The sequence below is a fragment of the Neolamprologus brichardi genome, chromosome 16, assembly GCF_056152115.1.
Source record: "Neolamprologus brichardi isolate AB-2024 chromosome 16, ASM5615211v1, whole genome shotgun sequence".
NCBI lineage: Eukaryota > Metazoa > Chordata > Actinopteri > Cichliformes > Cichlidae > Neolamprologus > Neolamprologus brichardi.
Genome location: NC_142119.1, coordinates 29,540,700 through 29,556,539, shown reverse-complemented (window position 1 = coordinate 29,556,539; position 15,840 = coordinate 29,540,700). Strand labels below are relative to the sequence as shown.

General features: G+C 37.7%; 1 protein-coding gene across 1 annotated transcript in view; it reads right to left on the bottom strand.

Annotated features, from left to right (window-relative positions):
- The window catches only part of LOC102789333 (ephrin type-A receptor 6-like), a 175,485-nt gene that overhangs the window by 152,189 nt on the left and 7,456 nt on the right, over nt 1-15,840 (bottom strand). Inside the window, exon 2 of the mRNA XM_006802383.3 lies at nt 13,578-13,642. Coding sequence (XP_006802446.1) covers nt 13,578-13,642 — 65 coding nt within the window. The remainder of the gene's footprint in view (nt 1-13,577; nt 13,643-15,840) is intronic.

Here is a 15,840-nt window from a genome sequence, read left to right as displayed (position 1 = left end):
GTTGTACATACAAAACAATCCAGAGCTTTTCCTTTGACCTTAGAAGGTCAGCAAGCACAACCAGTTTGTTGCAAATTACCAATAAACAAACTTTACTACAAAAGTGAACAAAGTTTTTTTGTGTGTGAAACATTGTCACAGCTCATCTTTCAATATTTTTAAAAAAGAACTCTTTAGTAAATTCATTTGTAGACTTTATTTCCAGACCCATGTAATTGCATGTATTATGTCACTAGGGGTCTCTGTATAGATGTGATTCTGGTAAATATGCAAAAACATCTGTTATCCATATGAAATCAAACATATCTTATTATGTATGAAATTTTGTACTGTGAAATCAGCATCCTTAAGGTCTCTCTGGTTGACATGTATGTATGCTTTCCTTATGTCCATAAGACAGTACAAACATTTTGAGCAACCCTTTTCAAAGCTGTATATTTGGCTAGAAAAAGGAGAAATATGTGAAATTGAAATATTTACAAACATAAATCAAAATCCCATTCAAAATTCACGACATGAGCAAAAACAGAGGTTACGTCATTTTAACAAGCTTGAAAGTCAATATTTGATATGGTCACCTTTACTTTTCAATACAACTTGAACTCTCTTAGACAAGCTTCCTTCTAATGTATTTACATAGTTTTCCAGGCTTCCTGAAGGACAATCCTGAACTTTCTTTGGATGTTGGCTGCCTTTTGCTCCATTCTCTGTCAAGATGTTGAAGTCTGCCCTCTGAGGATGCCAGTCCATGACTTATAGTGCTCTATTCTAGCTATGTTTTTACTGCATTGGGAGTAAGAGCGTGTTTAAGATCACTGTCATGTTGAAAAATGAAGCCATTGCCAACCAGAAGCTTTTCGGATGTTATTGCAAAGATCAAAATCTCACTTTACTTTTCTACATTCATAATTCCATCAATTTTGACAATATCTCCAACAAAACTGTCTGAAATGCAGCCGTTAATCATAACAGAGCCTAAACCATGTTTTACAGATGGTTGTAGACAGTGTTTTACCTTTTCTTTCATATCATCTCCTAAGATACTGATCATGATTTGAACTCAAAAGAATGTTTAAATTCTGTTTCAACACAACACTGGTTAGACGCAACATTAATTCATCACCGGAGTTATTGGCTTTCGATGTGTGAATGAGTCATGCTTGAATGTTAAGTGGCTTAACAAACAACAGAACCATTTCTTTGGTTGGTTAATAAAACATTGACAGACCTTCAAAAAGCCTGGAGAATTATTGCTCCAGACCACTTTGAAAAAATACAAGTCTGGCTCCTTGGAAACAGTGCAAGTCATTGATTCCTCTTCTTTCTCTTTTTCTTCTTTTTCCTGTTTTTCATCATCTTCTCCTTTTATTCTTTTTGTTATACTTTTCTGACGTCTTTTTGACCTTGAACGCTGTGTGGTCTAATACCTCACAGACTACTATATGTTCTCATAGCAAGCGATGACTCTGTGCCCACTGTTAACTCAAAGGTTGGGTTACCCCAGGCCAATTGATGGAGGTCCTTGCAGACACTGACTGAGTGTTACATTTCTGTGAAATTGCAAATGTGTCACACGAAAGTAGCATAAATCGTAATCTTGATTTTTCAAGGTCAAACAGTACTTGTACCTGTTGCACAACCACAAACATGCTACATGCCATTTGTGTGCAACGGTCTATGAACAGTTTCGGAACCTTTTGATCGCAAATTATAAAAGAATCACTATGCAGTAATAGTAGGAGTGTGATTTAAAGAGGAAGAAGCATTTTCATTGAGTGTTATGTGTAAATGTGTGACAACTACAAATGACCCAATCAGCAAAGCAATATTGTTGTTCTACCACAGATAATGCATCTGCTGGTTTAGCTTGTCACTTGAGTGGCTACTGTGGTCAGGGTGTAAAATGTCAACGTTGTGTTGGTCAGTCTCGGTTTGTAACATTTTCGTTTCCATTTGAACGTGTCAGGTTGGATTTTCTTCAGTGACTCATTCAGTGGTTCATGGCATGCCTGTGTCCAAACAACACAGGGTAAGATGCATTTTTTTCAGTAGTGTCATAATATGATAATGCTATATGTACTTTACACTAGGACACAATGCTTGGCATTATATCTCATTTTGCGTGTGTGCTTATCAATGTGTATGTGTGCTTCTTCCCTTGGTTTTCTATCTGACCACAGAGAGTGTGACAAATGGATGTGTCAGAGCTTGATGGAGCACTGCGATTGCTCTGCTAGGCACAAAGCTATTACAAGACTATATAGACAGCCCCAAAGAAAAATCCTGTTTCAATCAACCACACATAATCTGGGAGACAAAGAAAGATGTTCAACAGTTGATAGAGAGAGCCAGGCACTCTTCCTAAAGTAAGAACGCTTTCCGAAAGACATTTTAAATCTGTTAGTATCTTAAAAAGTTGAATTTTCATCAGGCTAGCAGAAAATCATTTGCAGTACACTTAAGTATATACTGTTTGTCCAATTTGTGTTTGTATTTGTGCAATATATCAGGGATAGTTATATATTAGAGGAAGAGCTATTTTGTAATATGTTGTATTATCTAATATTGGTACTTAAGCTTGCGTGACCATGTAATTTCCTCTGGGATAAAAAAACGTCTGATCAGAATCCAATAACTACATTAAATGTGAAAAATGTTTAAAAATGAGCCAAATGTTTTCAAAAGATGACTCTTTTGGACTGCAAGTAGGCAACATTTATTACCCATAGCATTTTGCCATGAGCCATGCCATTGTTATACATGTAAATAGTGATACTGGCTTGGCGAAAATTAACAATTCTTTCCCTTAAAGGATATTGTCTATATAACTATATATGACTTGCTTGTTGCTCCTAAACCTGTCTATATCTTCATTCATTTGACCTGTCTATATCATTAAATCATACAATGAAAAATATGGCAAAGCAACCCACAACTGCTGATGAGCTGTCCAAACTTTTTTTGAATTGAAGTTGTAATAACTTTAGCACAACATAAATGATACAATGAAAACATCTGCAAATCCATGACACCTTAATCTCAATCACAAAACAGTAACAAGCGCTATTATCTGACAAACATTAACCACTCTAATAAAAATCCTGGTTTATTACCTCTTCTTGCCGATGTTAACAGAATTTTTGGATAGTGTGACCAAACTGTAATGTCTTTTTAAGGCGCTGATCAGCCAGCTGGGAGTGCAGCATACTCGGTGCCAGAGAGCAGCAGAGCTGAGGTTTTAGGTTTGGAATTCTGCAGAAATGTGTCATTGTCACTGTAATATATTTTCTGATGCAAGTGAAGTGAAACAGACAGGGATAAACAGCCTACTAGAGATAAAGCACCGTGACCTTGGGCAGGTTTTGTCTAACTGGGCCACCACGCTGTTCTTTTGGTGTACACATAAAAAATCTATCCATTTGTTTATGCAAATATGTGTGTGTATGTGTGTGTGTGTGTGTGTGTGTGTGTGTGTGTGTGTGTAGGTGTGTAACCTGTTAGTAACTTGGATAGGCAGTCTTTTCTATTTTTATGTGCATGCAAGTTTGCAGTGTGCGTGCGTGGAAGAATAATGAAAAAGAAAACTGTCAATATGCAACTCTTGGTATACATGTTCCTGAGTATGTGTGTGTCAGCAGGTCTCCCCATTATAGGCATCTTACCAAGAAGTCAATATACAATTGGCTGCTTGAATACTGCTATAACAGCCAGTCTTACAGTGCTGTTGCTTGTCTATATAGCTATGAAACATTAATGGATTCCCAGCTTAACCTCTTGTTGCCTGTCTCACCAGCTTCTAGTTCTCTGTCTCTGTGTCTGCATTTGGCTTTGCATTTAGAGCTGGAGTTTTCTGCCAGCTCACCTTACACTAAAATTTAGCTGGCACACCTGGCCTTTCAATAGACTGCCATCAAGATACAGCAAAGATAATGGTATAGGATTAGTGCAGTTATGAAAGGCAGGAAAAAACGATGAGTGGAAGACAATAAGAATAATATGACAAAAACACTCTGAGAAACAAAGAAGTAAAAGTTGTTTTGATTACTTTTTGTTTAGGTTTAAATGCTCAATTAAAAAGTAATGCTGCCAAAGTACAACACTGAGTAAAAAAAAAAAAAAAACACGCCCACATTTCTTTATATTTTGCTTCCAGAAAACTAGACTTTTTTGAACAATTGTTCTTCAGGATTTCTAAAGGTACTTTTCATTCTTTTGCAGTCCTTACACCTGAACATCATCAGATCTTTGCAGTGTGTAGTATGTCTTTAAAAAAGTAAGATAACTGGAGAAGTGATGGACAAAAGACATGAATGGTAAATGGACTGGTTCTTATATAGCGCTTTTCTACTCTCACTGAGCATTCAAAGTGCTTTATACAACTTGTGCATTCACCCAATCATACCCCACTGGACTGGAGGAGCCTGGGATTGAACAACCTTCCGGTGAGTAAGTGAAAAAATCTACAAATCTAAAAAAATCTGTCTACAGCAGGTGAACAGTATCAGAAAATTATGTCCTTTAGACCTGAAAGATGCATCTAGTGTTTCAGCTGAACTAGCTAGAAATGGTCTCAGTGGAAGGGTGGCTGCCACGGAGCCATTCTTAGGGAAGGGAAATGGAAAAAAGACTGAAGCATGCCTAATTATGCAAGAGGTGGACTGAAAATCAAATCCAACAGGTCTTATGGAGTGATAAATCCAGATTTGAAGTTTCTGGTTCAAATTCTGGTCAGTATGTACAGCGGGGATCAGGTGAGAGGTACAGCAGTGAGTATGTGTTTATCCATCATGCATTACCATTTGGAAAGCATCTGATTGGTAGCATCAGCAGAGAATGATCACATGCAAGTGCAGTAAAAGCATACCTAGTTAGAAAAAAAGAGAATAATTCCTGAAGACATTACATGAAAGCTTACCTAAGAAAGTTCAGGCGGTGCTGAAGAATAAAGGCGGTCATACCAAATATACACTTTGAAGCTTTATTTTTGCCTTTAATAGTGAAGTTCCAAGTATGTTTGCACATGTTCCAATAAATTGTTGCAACTATTTCCCATTTTTCTGGCAAGATCAAAACTGGTTTCTGCGCTCAAATCATATCAGGACTATTATTAAAAAAATCAATATCAGAATTTGGATTTACTTGTTTTTTTTCTGAAAACTATGTATTGGAGGTAAAAAATTACTTTGTTTTGTGCACTGACGTTTACTCAACCAACACACAAGTACACTTCTTACATATTACAGGAATACAACACTGAGCGTAGACTTATGAATGATAAATGAAGGTCTGGTTAACTCAGGTTGTGATGCCTCACGTTACCTTCTGATCACACATTTTTATGGAATATGGACTTTAACCTCAAAGACATGGTTGTGCTAATGTCAAATAACGACCCAGTTGCCATCATGGTACGACTGCTGTTTTTATAGAAACTTCACTGTAAGCTTAACTTAGACTGAACTATTGACCTATTGCATGTGAGAAAATTTCCAGGGCTTTTCACAGATAGATAAGTCTAACTGTCTAAACTCCGGCTGTCTTACAGAAACCAGATATTCTATTTTCTCTCCTTGGTTGCTAGTATTTCCTGTATTTATGTATTCAGCTCCTGCATTCAGCCAGGCACTAATAATCTCCTCACTCTTCCCTCCCTCAATTTTTCCCTCTCTCTATTTGCATCTATCCTGTACCTCCTACTCTTTCTCTTTCTCTAACTCAGCTTCGCTGTATTCCTCACACGGTGAGGGTTAGCCCAAAAACCTGTCAGGATATGTTCCGTTGTCAGCGAGATGCCGAGTGGGAGTGCATTAGATATTGGCCTCAGTGTGTCCCTGACAAGAAACAAGCCAATTAAGGAATCCCCCAGCACTGCTTAAGCCCGGTTATGGCAGAGGTCCCTGAGATGAATACTGGTGTGCTAAATCATCATACCTTTTTTATATTAGAGCCTCCGTGGGGAGAAGTGGAGTGGTTCAGGATTATTTCCTTTTTTTCCTTGCAGAGCTGCCGGCCATCACTCAGCAGCACGCCTTAGAGAAGTTTATCTGAGCTATGAAGGACACTGACATACAGATTTTCTTCTGTCTTCTTCTCTCTGTAATTCAGTCTCACTCTCAAGGCTAATAGTATTAGGGATGGAAAAAGTGCTTTGAGATAAGCCGCAGGTCACATAGTTGCAATCAATTACTGTGGTTAAATATTGCGATAAAGAGATTAAGGATTAGGACTGGGGGAAAGTAAAGCGGCTTGATATGATGTACAAATGCTTTCATGAGTGCGTAAGCATTTTAATGTGTTTAATGTGTTAGTCATTTTATTCATTCTATCCAACGTGGCCAACTAACCCTCTGTGCCTCTGTGATTTCACTCTCTTTTCAGCTCTGTTTCTTCCTGATACCCTGTCGTGCAAGCCCCATGTTTACTTTTTTCAAAACTTTCACCAAAACTGGAAGACCAAATGAAGCTAATTGAGACCAACAACGAGCACATTTCATTTGAGCCTTGATGGAGATGTCTGCTGTTATTCCTAATGTCTCATGCTGACTTGCTAGGGGCAAAAAGCTTTCTATTTCTATTTCTACTTCTATTTCTATTTTCTAATCATTTGCACCTCCCACAAAACTGATTGCAACAGTCACGACACATATATGGCAGTGGATGGGTGCAATTAAAAGCTTTCAAACGCGCAGTAGCATGAACAGTTTTTAAAGAAAAATACAACAAATATGAAAGTACGCCCTTATGGTCCTTATGGGTTTGTTAAGGTGATGTCAGAGTGATGAGAAAGCTTAAACAGTAAAAAGTAACAGTCGGTATCCTACAGAAAGTGAATGATGAATGTTTTTTAAATGTATTAACAATCGATATGTATTGAAAAAAGCAATGCTATCTCAGAACAGTAATGTGGGCTTCTGTCCAGTATGCTATCACGAGGGCTAGCAAATAGATGTAAAGAAATGCAAATCTAAAATTATGCTTTTGCTACAATACCGACAGACTTTCCATCACTCTGGAGGACTCTGCACTGATACAAATGAATTTCGTGGAAACTAATCTAGCCAACACTATAACCACTACTTGACTAAGGCTAAACGTATCCTAAGCTTAGGCTGATCTGTCAGCCTACTGTAAAAGCCAATGATTTATCATATTGGGAACTGATTTTTGTTCCTATTACAAAAAGAGACATTGAAAACTGATTTATGTGCCCGAAACATTACAAATACACACACATACACACAGTGTGCACACAGACACGCGAGACAAATGTGCTGTTCTGAGCCTTACGCCTGTGAGGTATTGAGGTTGCACAGTCTAATATTTGACTGAGCAGTGCTCCGGCAGCAGTAAACCAATGTGCCGCCATTGTACTCCCCACTTACATAACACTGTTTATACGCCCCCAGTAGATATGAGTTATTGGCTGCTTGGGATCTCTGACAATAGATAAAAATAGGATTACGCTCTCCCTGCATAATGGACAACTATCAGTCTCTGTATTGAAACCTGCCTTTTCTCAGTTAGCATTACAATGTCAGCATGTGAAAACAAAAGGTAACATTAGGCATTCTTAATCCCTTAAAGCTCTTTTATGTAATTTAATAAATTAGCTGCTGCAATAACTGCTTCAACGACCCCCCGACACGGTCACCCCCCACCCACCCCCCACCGCTGGGAAATGACTTATGCAGTTTTCAGCACTGTGTCTGCATACAGCTACAATATTCAGAATGGACAGATGCCAAATCAATCCTCTTTCCTTCTTCTGTCTCTTCCATTTTCCCCTTCTGATGCCCTGTTCTTTATCAATATAGAGCATTTCAAATCATCCCCCCCCCAAAAAAACAAACAAACAAACAAACAAACAAACAAACAAACAAACAAACAAACAAACAAACAAACTTTAACTGGAGAAAAAAACATTTCAGAGTCAAAGTCCTTGAAAGACATGGCGTAGATCAATTTCTGCTCAGTATGCACAACTTTGAGTGAAATCTTTAAGGGTGAATGTGTTTTTAATTCTGAGGATATTTCCACGTTCAAGTCATTAAAAAACATAACAACAGTCCTCCTTAGATGGTTTCCCATTATGGGCCAGCTGAAACAGGTCTATTAACTTTCGAAGCAGAGTAAGGATAAAATGATTAAAGGACACCTTGGCACTGAAAACTGAACCTGACCAACACGTATGATCATGTTTGCGGTTGGTAAACATCTGTTCATAGATTTCCAGAGTGTTGTAGACACCTTGAATGTGACCCTGTAGGGAAATGACAGCTAGGGACTGAAAAAAACCAACCACAATTAATTAACTGAAGTGTTGCACACTTTCCCTGTAATCTTCATTTTAATTAAAAGTATTCCCAGACAACTGTGATAATCAGACACAAATCTGTCCATAGCAAGGATTTGGTAGCCCAGTGCTGCTGAGAAACCTACTGCAGCTAATGACAACAAGAAGTATTAAAAAGTATATGTGTGCTGTAAACATTTCTATTTATAGTGCACATTTTGCATTTGATTCCAAGCTAATCATTTTCATTTGAAGATTGATTGTTTTAGGAAAACACATATCTTACATATATAAGATGTAAGATATGGAATTAAAATTAGGTTTCATTTTTTTAAGGTATGTTTGAAATAAAAGCATACCTTCCAGCAAAAAAGATTTAACAGGACAGCTCGAGGCAGGAGATGTGAAGCAAAGACACGGAGTGAGGTCAGTTACATGCTGAGATGCACCTGGGTAGATAGGGAGGTAGTTATCCTCATTTGGAGCTGAAGTGGCTGTGAGTCAATTAAACGTACATTAAATCTCTTCTTATTCAGGTACACCATATATAACTGGGGCTACATATAGCAAGGATGTCATCCAAATGTTGCGACTGGATGCTCATATATCCATTAAGAAATAAGAAAAAAAAAAAAAAGCATCACATTTTAAAGTTTTTCTTCTTCCAGTAATATTTTAATCCAGTAACAGTTATCTTTACACTTTTGGATATAATGCAAAGTGTCGACAAGTAATTCAGCATGAATTTTTGACGTTATGCGAAATGTAAAAAATGATATTGCCACAGCATTAAAATGCTTGCAAGCCCCTGGAGTGTACTCTACACAGCCACTCATCTTCCTCTTGTTACAAGAGTTATTTAGAGGCTATTGATAAAAAAAACAGATTCATACATATATATATATATATATATATATTTCCACTTCCTCTTCAATTTCATATCATATACACAGCTATATTCTTCGCAAGTTCATCATTGGGGAATCATTTTAGGACCGAAACTCCATATGAATTTATTTTAAGATGTACTGGGCAGGACTGACTGACAGCAGTTTATGCCCAAAACTAGAACTAGTGTGCAACTCTGATAGGCAGCTACATGATGCGCTGCTGTATTGGCCTGATACCAAGCTGTGTCTAATATGGTGGAGATTGACTTGCTCTTGCTTGCTTCCAGGTAGTGTGGGGGATTTAAACTATTTTACCTCCCCAGATCTTCACACCTTCCCTCAGGCCTCTCACCTCATGCCTTAAATATTAATGGTAAATCGGAGGACAGAGGATGAGTGAGGAGGGGAGAGGACTGACAGCTCAATCATGAAGACAGTAGCCTCCCTCCCTTCTCCCTAACCCTCTGGGCGGCTGTCACCATAACCTACATGATGTAATCACCTCCATAACCCTGATATGGGCCACCAAGGGCCATGTGGGGAGAGACAGAAAGAGACGGGTGGGGGTGAAGTCGTGACACCATTTGATCACAATTACTTTCAAAGAATACATGTAATTATTTATTTCTATTGAGAAACTATATATTTTCAGGCAAGGACTTTTTTTTGGTTTATTTTCTGCATTTATAATGTATCTCCTACAATCACAATGCCAATTAGTTACATTAGTAATAAAATCACATGGTTTTAGCCACAATGAAGGAACATCCATCCATCCATCCATCCATCCATCCATCCATCCATCCATCCATCTTGTTCAGCTTAAGGACGCTAATGAGTGCTCTTATGGCATAAATACCTATTCCTCTGAACGACACAGCAGATGTTTCCACACTCACATTATACCTTCACATCAGAGCTGACTTTTCTCTTTTTCAAAGTGTTTTCCACAAAGTGAATCTGTGCGATCCTACACATGGATGGATTTTACACAAAGTCAAACTATTGCAACATCTCCTTTTGTGTAATCTTTAAATCTTTGTGTCGTTTTTTTTTTTCTTTTTTTTACATTTTAGTGACCTATTAGTACAGAAACTCAATCTTGCACTTGTGTCTTCAACCCAGCTGCAGTGGTAGTTGCAAAATGAGGCAGATTACAAAAATCAAGAGGTGCACAACCTAGGCAAACAGAGGCTCGTAAGAGTGGATGTATTTGATGTCAATGTTGTCATAAAGCGGTTATTATTGGGCCCTAACAATCAAAGGCCATGGCCAACTCTGTGTATTTCACTATAATGGCCACAGATGGCTGTAAGTTTTCCACATCTATTATCTCTATATAAAACATCTCTGTACACGCTATATTTTAATGTATTTCAATAACAATAAATCAGGAAGAACATTTTAAATTATATATCAATGGGATGTTTTGTGATATTTAAAAAATGTTCTCCTAAGTTTCCTCTAACACCCCAGCTGGCTTTCATCTGTAGGAAGTACAGACTGTCAGTCCACTGTTTGCCTCAGCTTCCAAATGTGTCCATGCCTATTTATTCTGGAGGAGGCTGTAAAACTGCCTGTGTAAGGAGTCCGATACGGGTCGGTGAGTCAATAAAACTCACTTCTGACCAGTGACGGTGATATTGAGGTGAGTTGTTGAGGATATCCTGAACTTTTGCTGTTGGTAAGTCCTGCTGCTTTTGCTACTGTTAGCTGGTGTTACTGAAACTTTCTTATAAGTGGATCCAAGGTCATCAGACTCGGGCAGTTGCCTCTGTACACCATGACTTTACAAACAGTCAAGATGTGCAGACAGTCAAGATATGATGGAAGTGTAGACTTGTAAATTCAATTCTGCGGTATTTAACAAAAGTACAGTATTTAATTCTGAAATATAGACTTTTTTTAATACACCCATATATAAATGTTGAGGTCAAGGAGTGGTAAAATTAACAATCTGGTATAGTCGTAGAAAGAATATGCACTTTGCAATGTAAAAAACCCTGAAAGACCACAGGAGACAACTAAAGTGCAAGATGACGGACTTCCATGGCAAAGAAAAAATCCTTCACTACATCCAGTCAAGTCAAAAACACTCTCAAGGAGGTGGGGACCTCACTCTCAAAGTCTACAATCAAGAGACAATTTCTTGACTGTAAAAACAGAGGGTTTGCAACAAGGTGTAAACCACTGGTTACACTCAAGAACCGATAAAATCAGACTAAATAAGACTAAATGAAAAACAAAATTAACTTAATCTATCATCTGTCAAATATAGTGGAAGGAATGGTACAGTGTGGCTGCCAGTGGAACGTGGTCAATAGTGTTTACTGATCGTGTGACTGCAGATAAAAGTAGCAGGATGAATTCTGAAGTGTACACAGGGCTACACTCTTTGTTCAGATTCAGAAAAATGCTGCACAGCTAATCAAACAGCGCTTTGCAGAGCAAATGGATAATGCATGCTGCAAAAAAAAAAAGCCCAGGAGTTTCTCAAAGCAAAGAAGTGGCATATTTTACATTGGCTAAGTCTCTCACCTTATTTCAGCCCAATAGAGCATGTTTTTCAGCTACTCCAGAAAAAACTGAGGGGACCACAAACAAGCAGCAACTGAAGGTGCAGGAAAGACCTGGCGGCATTTGATGATGTCCACAGGTTCTACTTCAGACACTAAATGCATGTATGAACAACAATTGCGGTTTAAAATGATGTTCTTTTTATTTGGTACATATAAAAATGGTAGTAATTACTTAGCAGTTTTATCTAATCTTATTTAAACTCCTTGAATTAAAGCTGAAAGTCTGCACTTCGATCACATATTGATTATCTTATTTTAAATACACTGTGACATTGTAAAGAGATCAATGTCCAAATACTTATGGACCTCACAGTTTTAGTGTAGCTTCTCCCTCTTTCCTGTATTTAGGTTCCACCATGAATTGGGTCGTGTTATAGTTAATTGGCATGGAGGAAAGACCGGGATATGAGCAAAGTAGTGGAAGTCAGGCAATTCCACTGCTATTCCTTATTGCTTGGAGACCTTTTCAATCAGTCTTTTAGGTATTGTGTCAGCACGGTGAGAGAAAGCTTTTGATGCAGTGTGAAGGTTTTGATCTGAAGATGTTCCAGTTTGTTGTCAGCACATCTATATTTTATCAAGGCAATATACAGGAATTGTTTGACACTTGCTGCTTTTTCCAAAGTTCTGATTTTCAGGTGGACACGAAATTGCTGTTGGGCTTCAAGCATTTACTGTCAGAACAAAATTGGAACATCCCTTTGGTGTAGCTGACAGACAAAAACACAAAATAGGGTATAGAGCAGTTTTGTTTCTATGCTGAGAGGCAACCTAAGTTTAAAAAGTTGAAAACTACATTCTTGGACTATGAATAAGATGGCAAAATGAATCGTGAAAGAATGGCGATCTTAACATTTTAAGAATGTATATTTAACATGGAAAAAAAGCATGCGTGAATTAAAGAATAATGTGGCCCAAACGTGACAGAAACGGTGTTCTGACAAACCATCCTACTTTGGCAAAATGTCCTACTGTAGGTAGTTTATGCACATTTCTGCTGTCACAGAGTAATTCCAGCACAAATTTAAGTAGGTATGACGGTTTGCCACTTAACGTTGCCCATCAGAGTATGCTTGTAGCTCATAATTATAAAGCCAGGATGGTTTGCCACTTCAATTTACCCGTTAAATTTTGGATATAGGTAACATTCACAAAGGTAGCATGATTTGGCACTTAATTTCAATTAATCAAAGTATGTTTCTAGCTCTTATTAACAAAGGTAGGACAATTTGCCACTTAATTGTAGCCTCGAAAGTATGCTTCTAGCTCATATTCACAAAGGTAGGATGGTTCACCACTGAATTTTAGCTGTGAAAATATGCTTCTAGCTCAGATTAACAAAGGTAGGACAATTTGCCACTAAATTTTAGCTGTTAAAGTGTGCTTGTAGGTCACATTCACAAAGGTAGGATGGTTTGGCACTTAATTTTACCCGTAAGAGTATTTTTCTAGCTAATATTCACAAAGGTTTGCCACTTAATTTCGTGTTGTGTGCATGCACAGAAACAACGAGTAGGATGGTTTGTCAGGTAGGATGGATTCCCAGAACACCGGGACAGGAATTAATCAGGAGTACGAAACTGAACACCATAATAGGAGGTTTTGTAGAAACCTCACCTCATTTTTGTATTTTCTGTGAGGACAGAGTAATCTGAATACAAAACGAATCCACAAAGGGATCATTCTACCAATTTTGTCCTCTTTAATGCAATATAATTGATCTCATTGATGCAACAATAGCTATTCCTTTTTTAACAAGACATTCTGGACAGTAAGAATAAATGAAATAACATGTGACAGAGGTTCCCCTCTTACCCCATTTATTGGATATGTCTTCCATCCAAGCTCCCCAAGCACAGACGTTGTATCCAGCAACACAACTGAAATGAGAATAAGAGGAGGAAATACAAACATTAGCCATCTGGGAACACATAAAAAGTTCTCTTTCACACTGTAAATTGAAAAATCTGTCAAAAATGTGTTCATCTAGACATTTTTCATATTAACGAAAATGAGTTTCTTGGATGAATATTTATGAGCACAGTTGCGTGTACAGTAGGAGCAACATTTTTGCCACTTGCAACACAATTTAAAGTCTGATGGATTGCAGTCAAATTGCTGTCAACAGGCCATTCCCTCCTCTGCTATCCATAGCTTTACTTCAATCTCACCCACAATATGCTATCAAGACTTTTCATGAGATACTATAAGTGATGTATCAATCCTTCCTATGCTAGTAAAGTATATGTTTCATTGTGCCAAACATCAGTCAAGACCCTGGTATGTTTTATTGCATATAAATTAAAGCTATGATTTGATATGCAATGATATAAATCATGGCACAGCATAATACTCAATTTTGTCAGGTGACTTTAAACTTCCAAGTAGTGTTAAAAAATACTATTTTAGAGGGGAAAATATTGTCATCCTTGTCAATACTTTGTCATGCTCTCAAGGACAACATATTTAATAATTCAGGGGGAAAGCACTTCTCCCAGTGACAAGTGATTTACACTGAAAAGAAAAAACTGCGGCTTCCAGAATTTTCCTTCAGTGAGATAGCAGCATAATAACACAAATTAAAAAAGTTTTCCCACACATGTGACAACAGTAGGGAACAGATTTTATACAAAGACCCTGATGCATTTTCAGAATCCATAAATATTACATGGAGCCCATCCAGTCACCTTGTCAAAAGTGCCAAACACACAGTATGTGTGACAGTCTCTTACAGTGTGTCCCTATTAGGTGAGTATGCACTGCATGATTAAGTGGGTACAGGAAAAGAATTAGCATTCAAGGAGAGAATCAATGCTAACAGACAAAAACATCAACAACAACACCACTAGTCTCAACAGACACATTCAAAACTGTTCCCTTGTCTCTGTTAATAATGATCACAAGAAGCAAAAATTCAGCTTTAAATAGTTCCTTCAAAAATCATTGACTTAGATCTTAAATGTTGCTTTTTCAGATAGCGCTATATCAGTACCGACACGATTTCTGACAAACCAAAGTGTAATTTCGACTTAAAGTTAAAGACTGAATTTTAAGTGTCAGTCAGTCATGACTGTCCACTTAGAGCTCTGTAAGTGGTCCTCGGGGGACTCATTATAGCAACACAGATCTTTATCAGTGACAATATTCCCTGAATAAATCTCCATTAACATCATTACTCTAGAATAGCTAGTTATTACAACCAAATGTACATCAAAGAAAGCCATTTCAGTGCTGTGATATTGTGATTACGACCATTTGCGAATTACAATGTGAAGGCAAAAGAAATGTGATATGTCCTCTGTTAATATCAGGGCAAACAGACAAGAAGAAGAGACATTTGCATCTGTTTCCCAGTCTTCACACAGTGCACTTCTGATGGAGCCTGGCTGACAGAGATTGTCCAAATATCTGCTGACTGGGATTCTCAGAGGGGTGGAATGGTACATACACTTTTGACATAATGTAAAAACCACTTTTGGATCAAGAAATGCACGTTTCACAGCATCCAAGACCCAAATCATTCAGGACAATATTTTTTTAGCACTGACAGAGTTGACAAATACAAAAAAAAGGCAACAAATACAGTGAATTTGTGTAAGTAGTAGAATAGATTTAAAACAGAAGGAAAAAATCTTTGTGATGACCAGAATATCTGCAGAGCCTTCTGCAAATTGGCTCACATGTTTCCTCATCCATAAAGAGAGTAGAATCTCTGATTAGTCACCAGAAAATCCAAATCCATAGTTGGATTCAAAATGCAAAAGTCCAAGAGTTGTCAGCAAAAAGATTCAAATAACACAACATGAAACAACAAAAATACTGGCAGTGGACACTGGTTCCCCTCAGCCTCCTAGTAGTTGCATCGTTTGTATGCATTTCAAAATTGTATGTCACTGATTTAAAAGATTTTCAAAAAACTTCACCTCTGCCTACTGACCTTGAGGCTGAGGTCACTGAGATTCAAATTTATCTAAGAGTTTTAGTGGATACATCTATGGTGTAAATTTCCTTCTCAAGGTATTACATTCACAAACTTGGGTGTCCCTGTCAGAATTTTACAGTGAGGGGTAAGAAACAT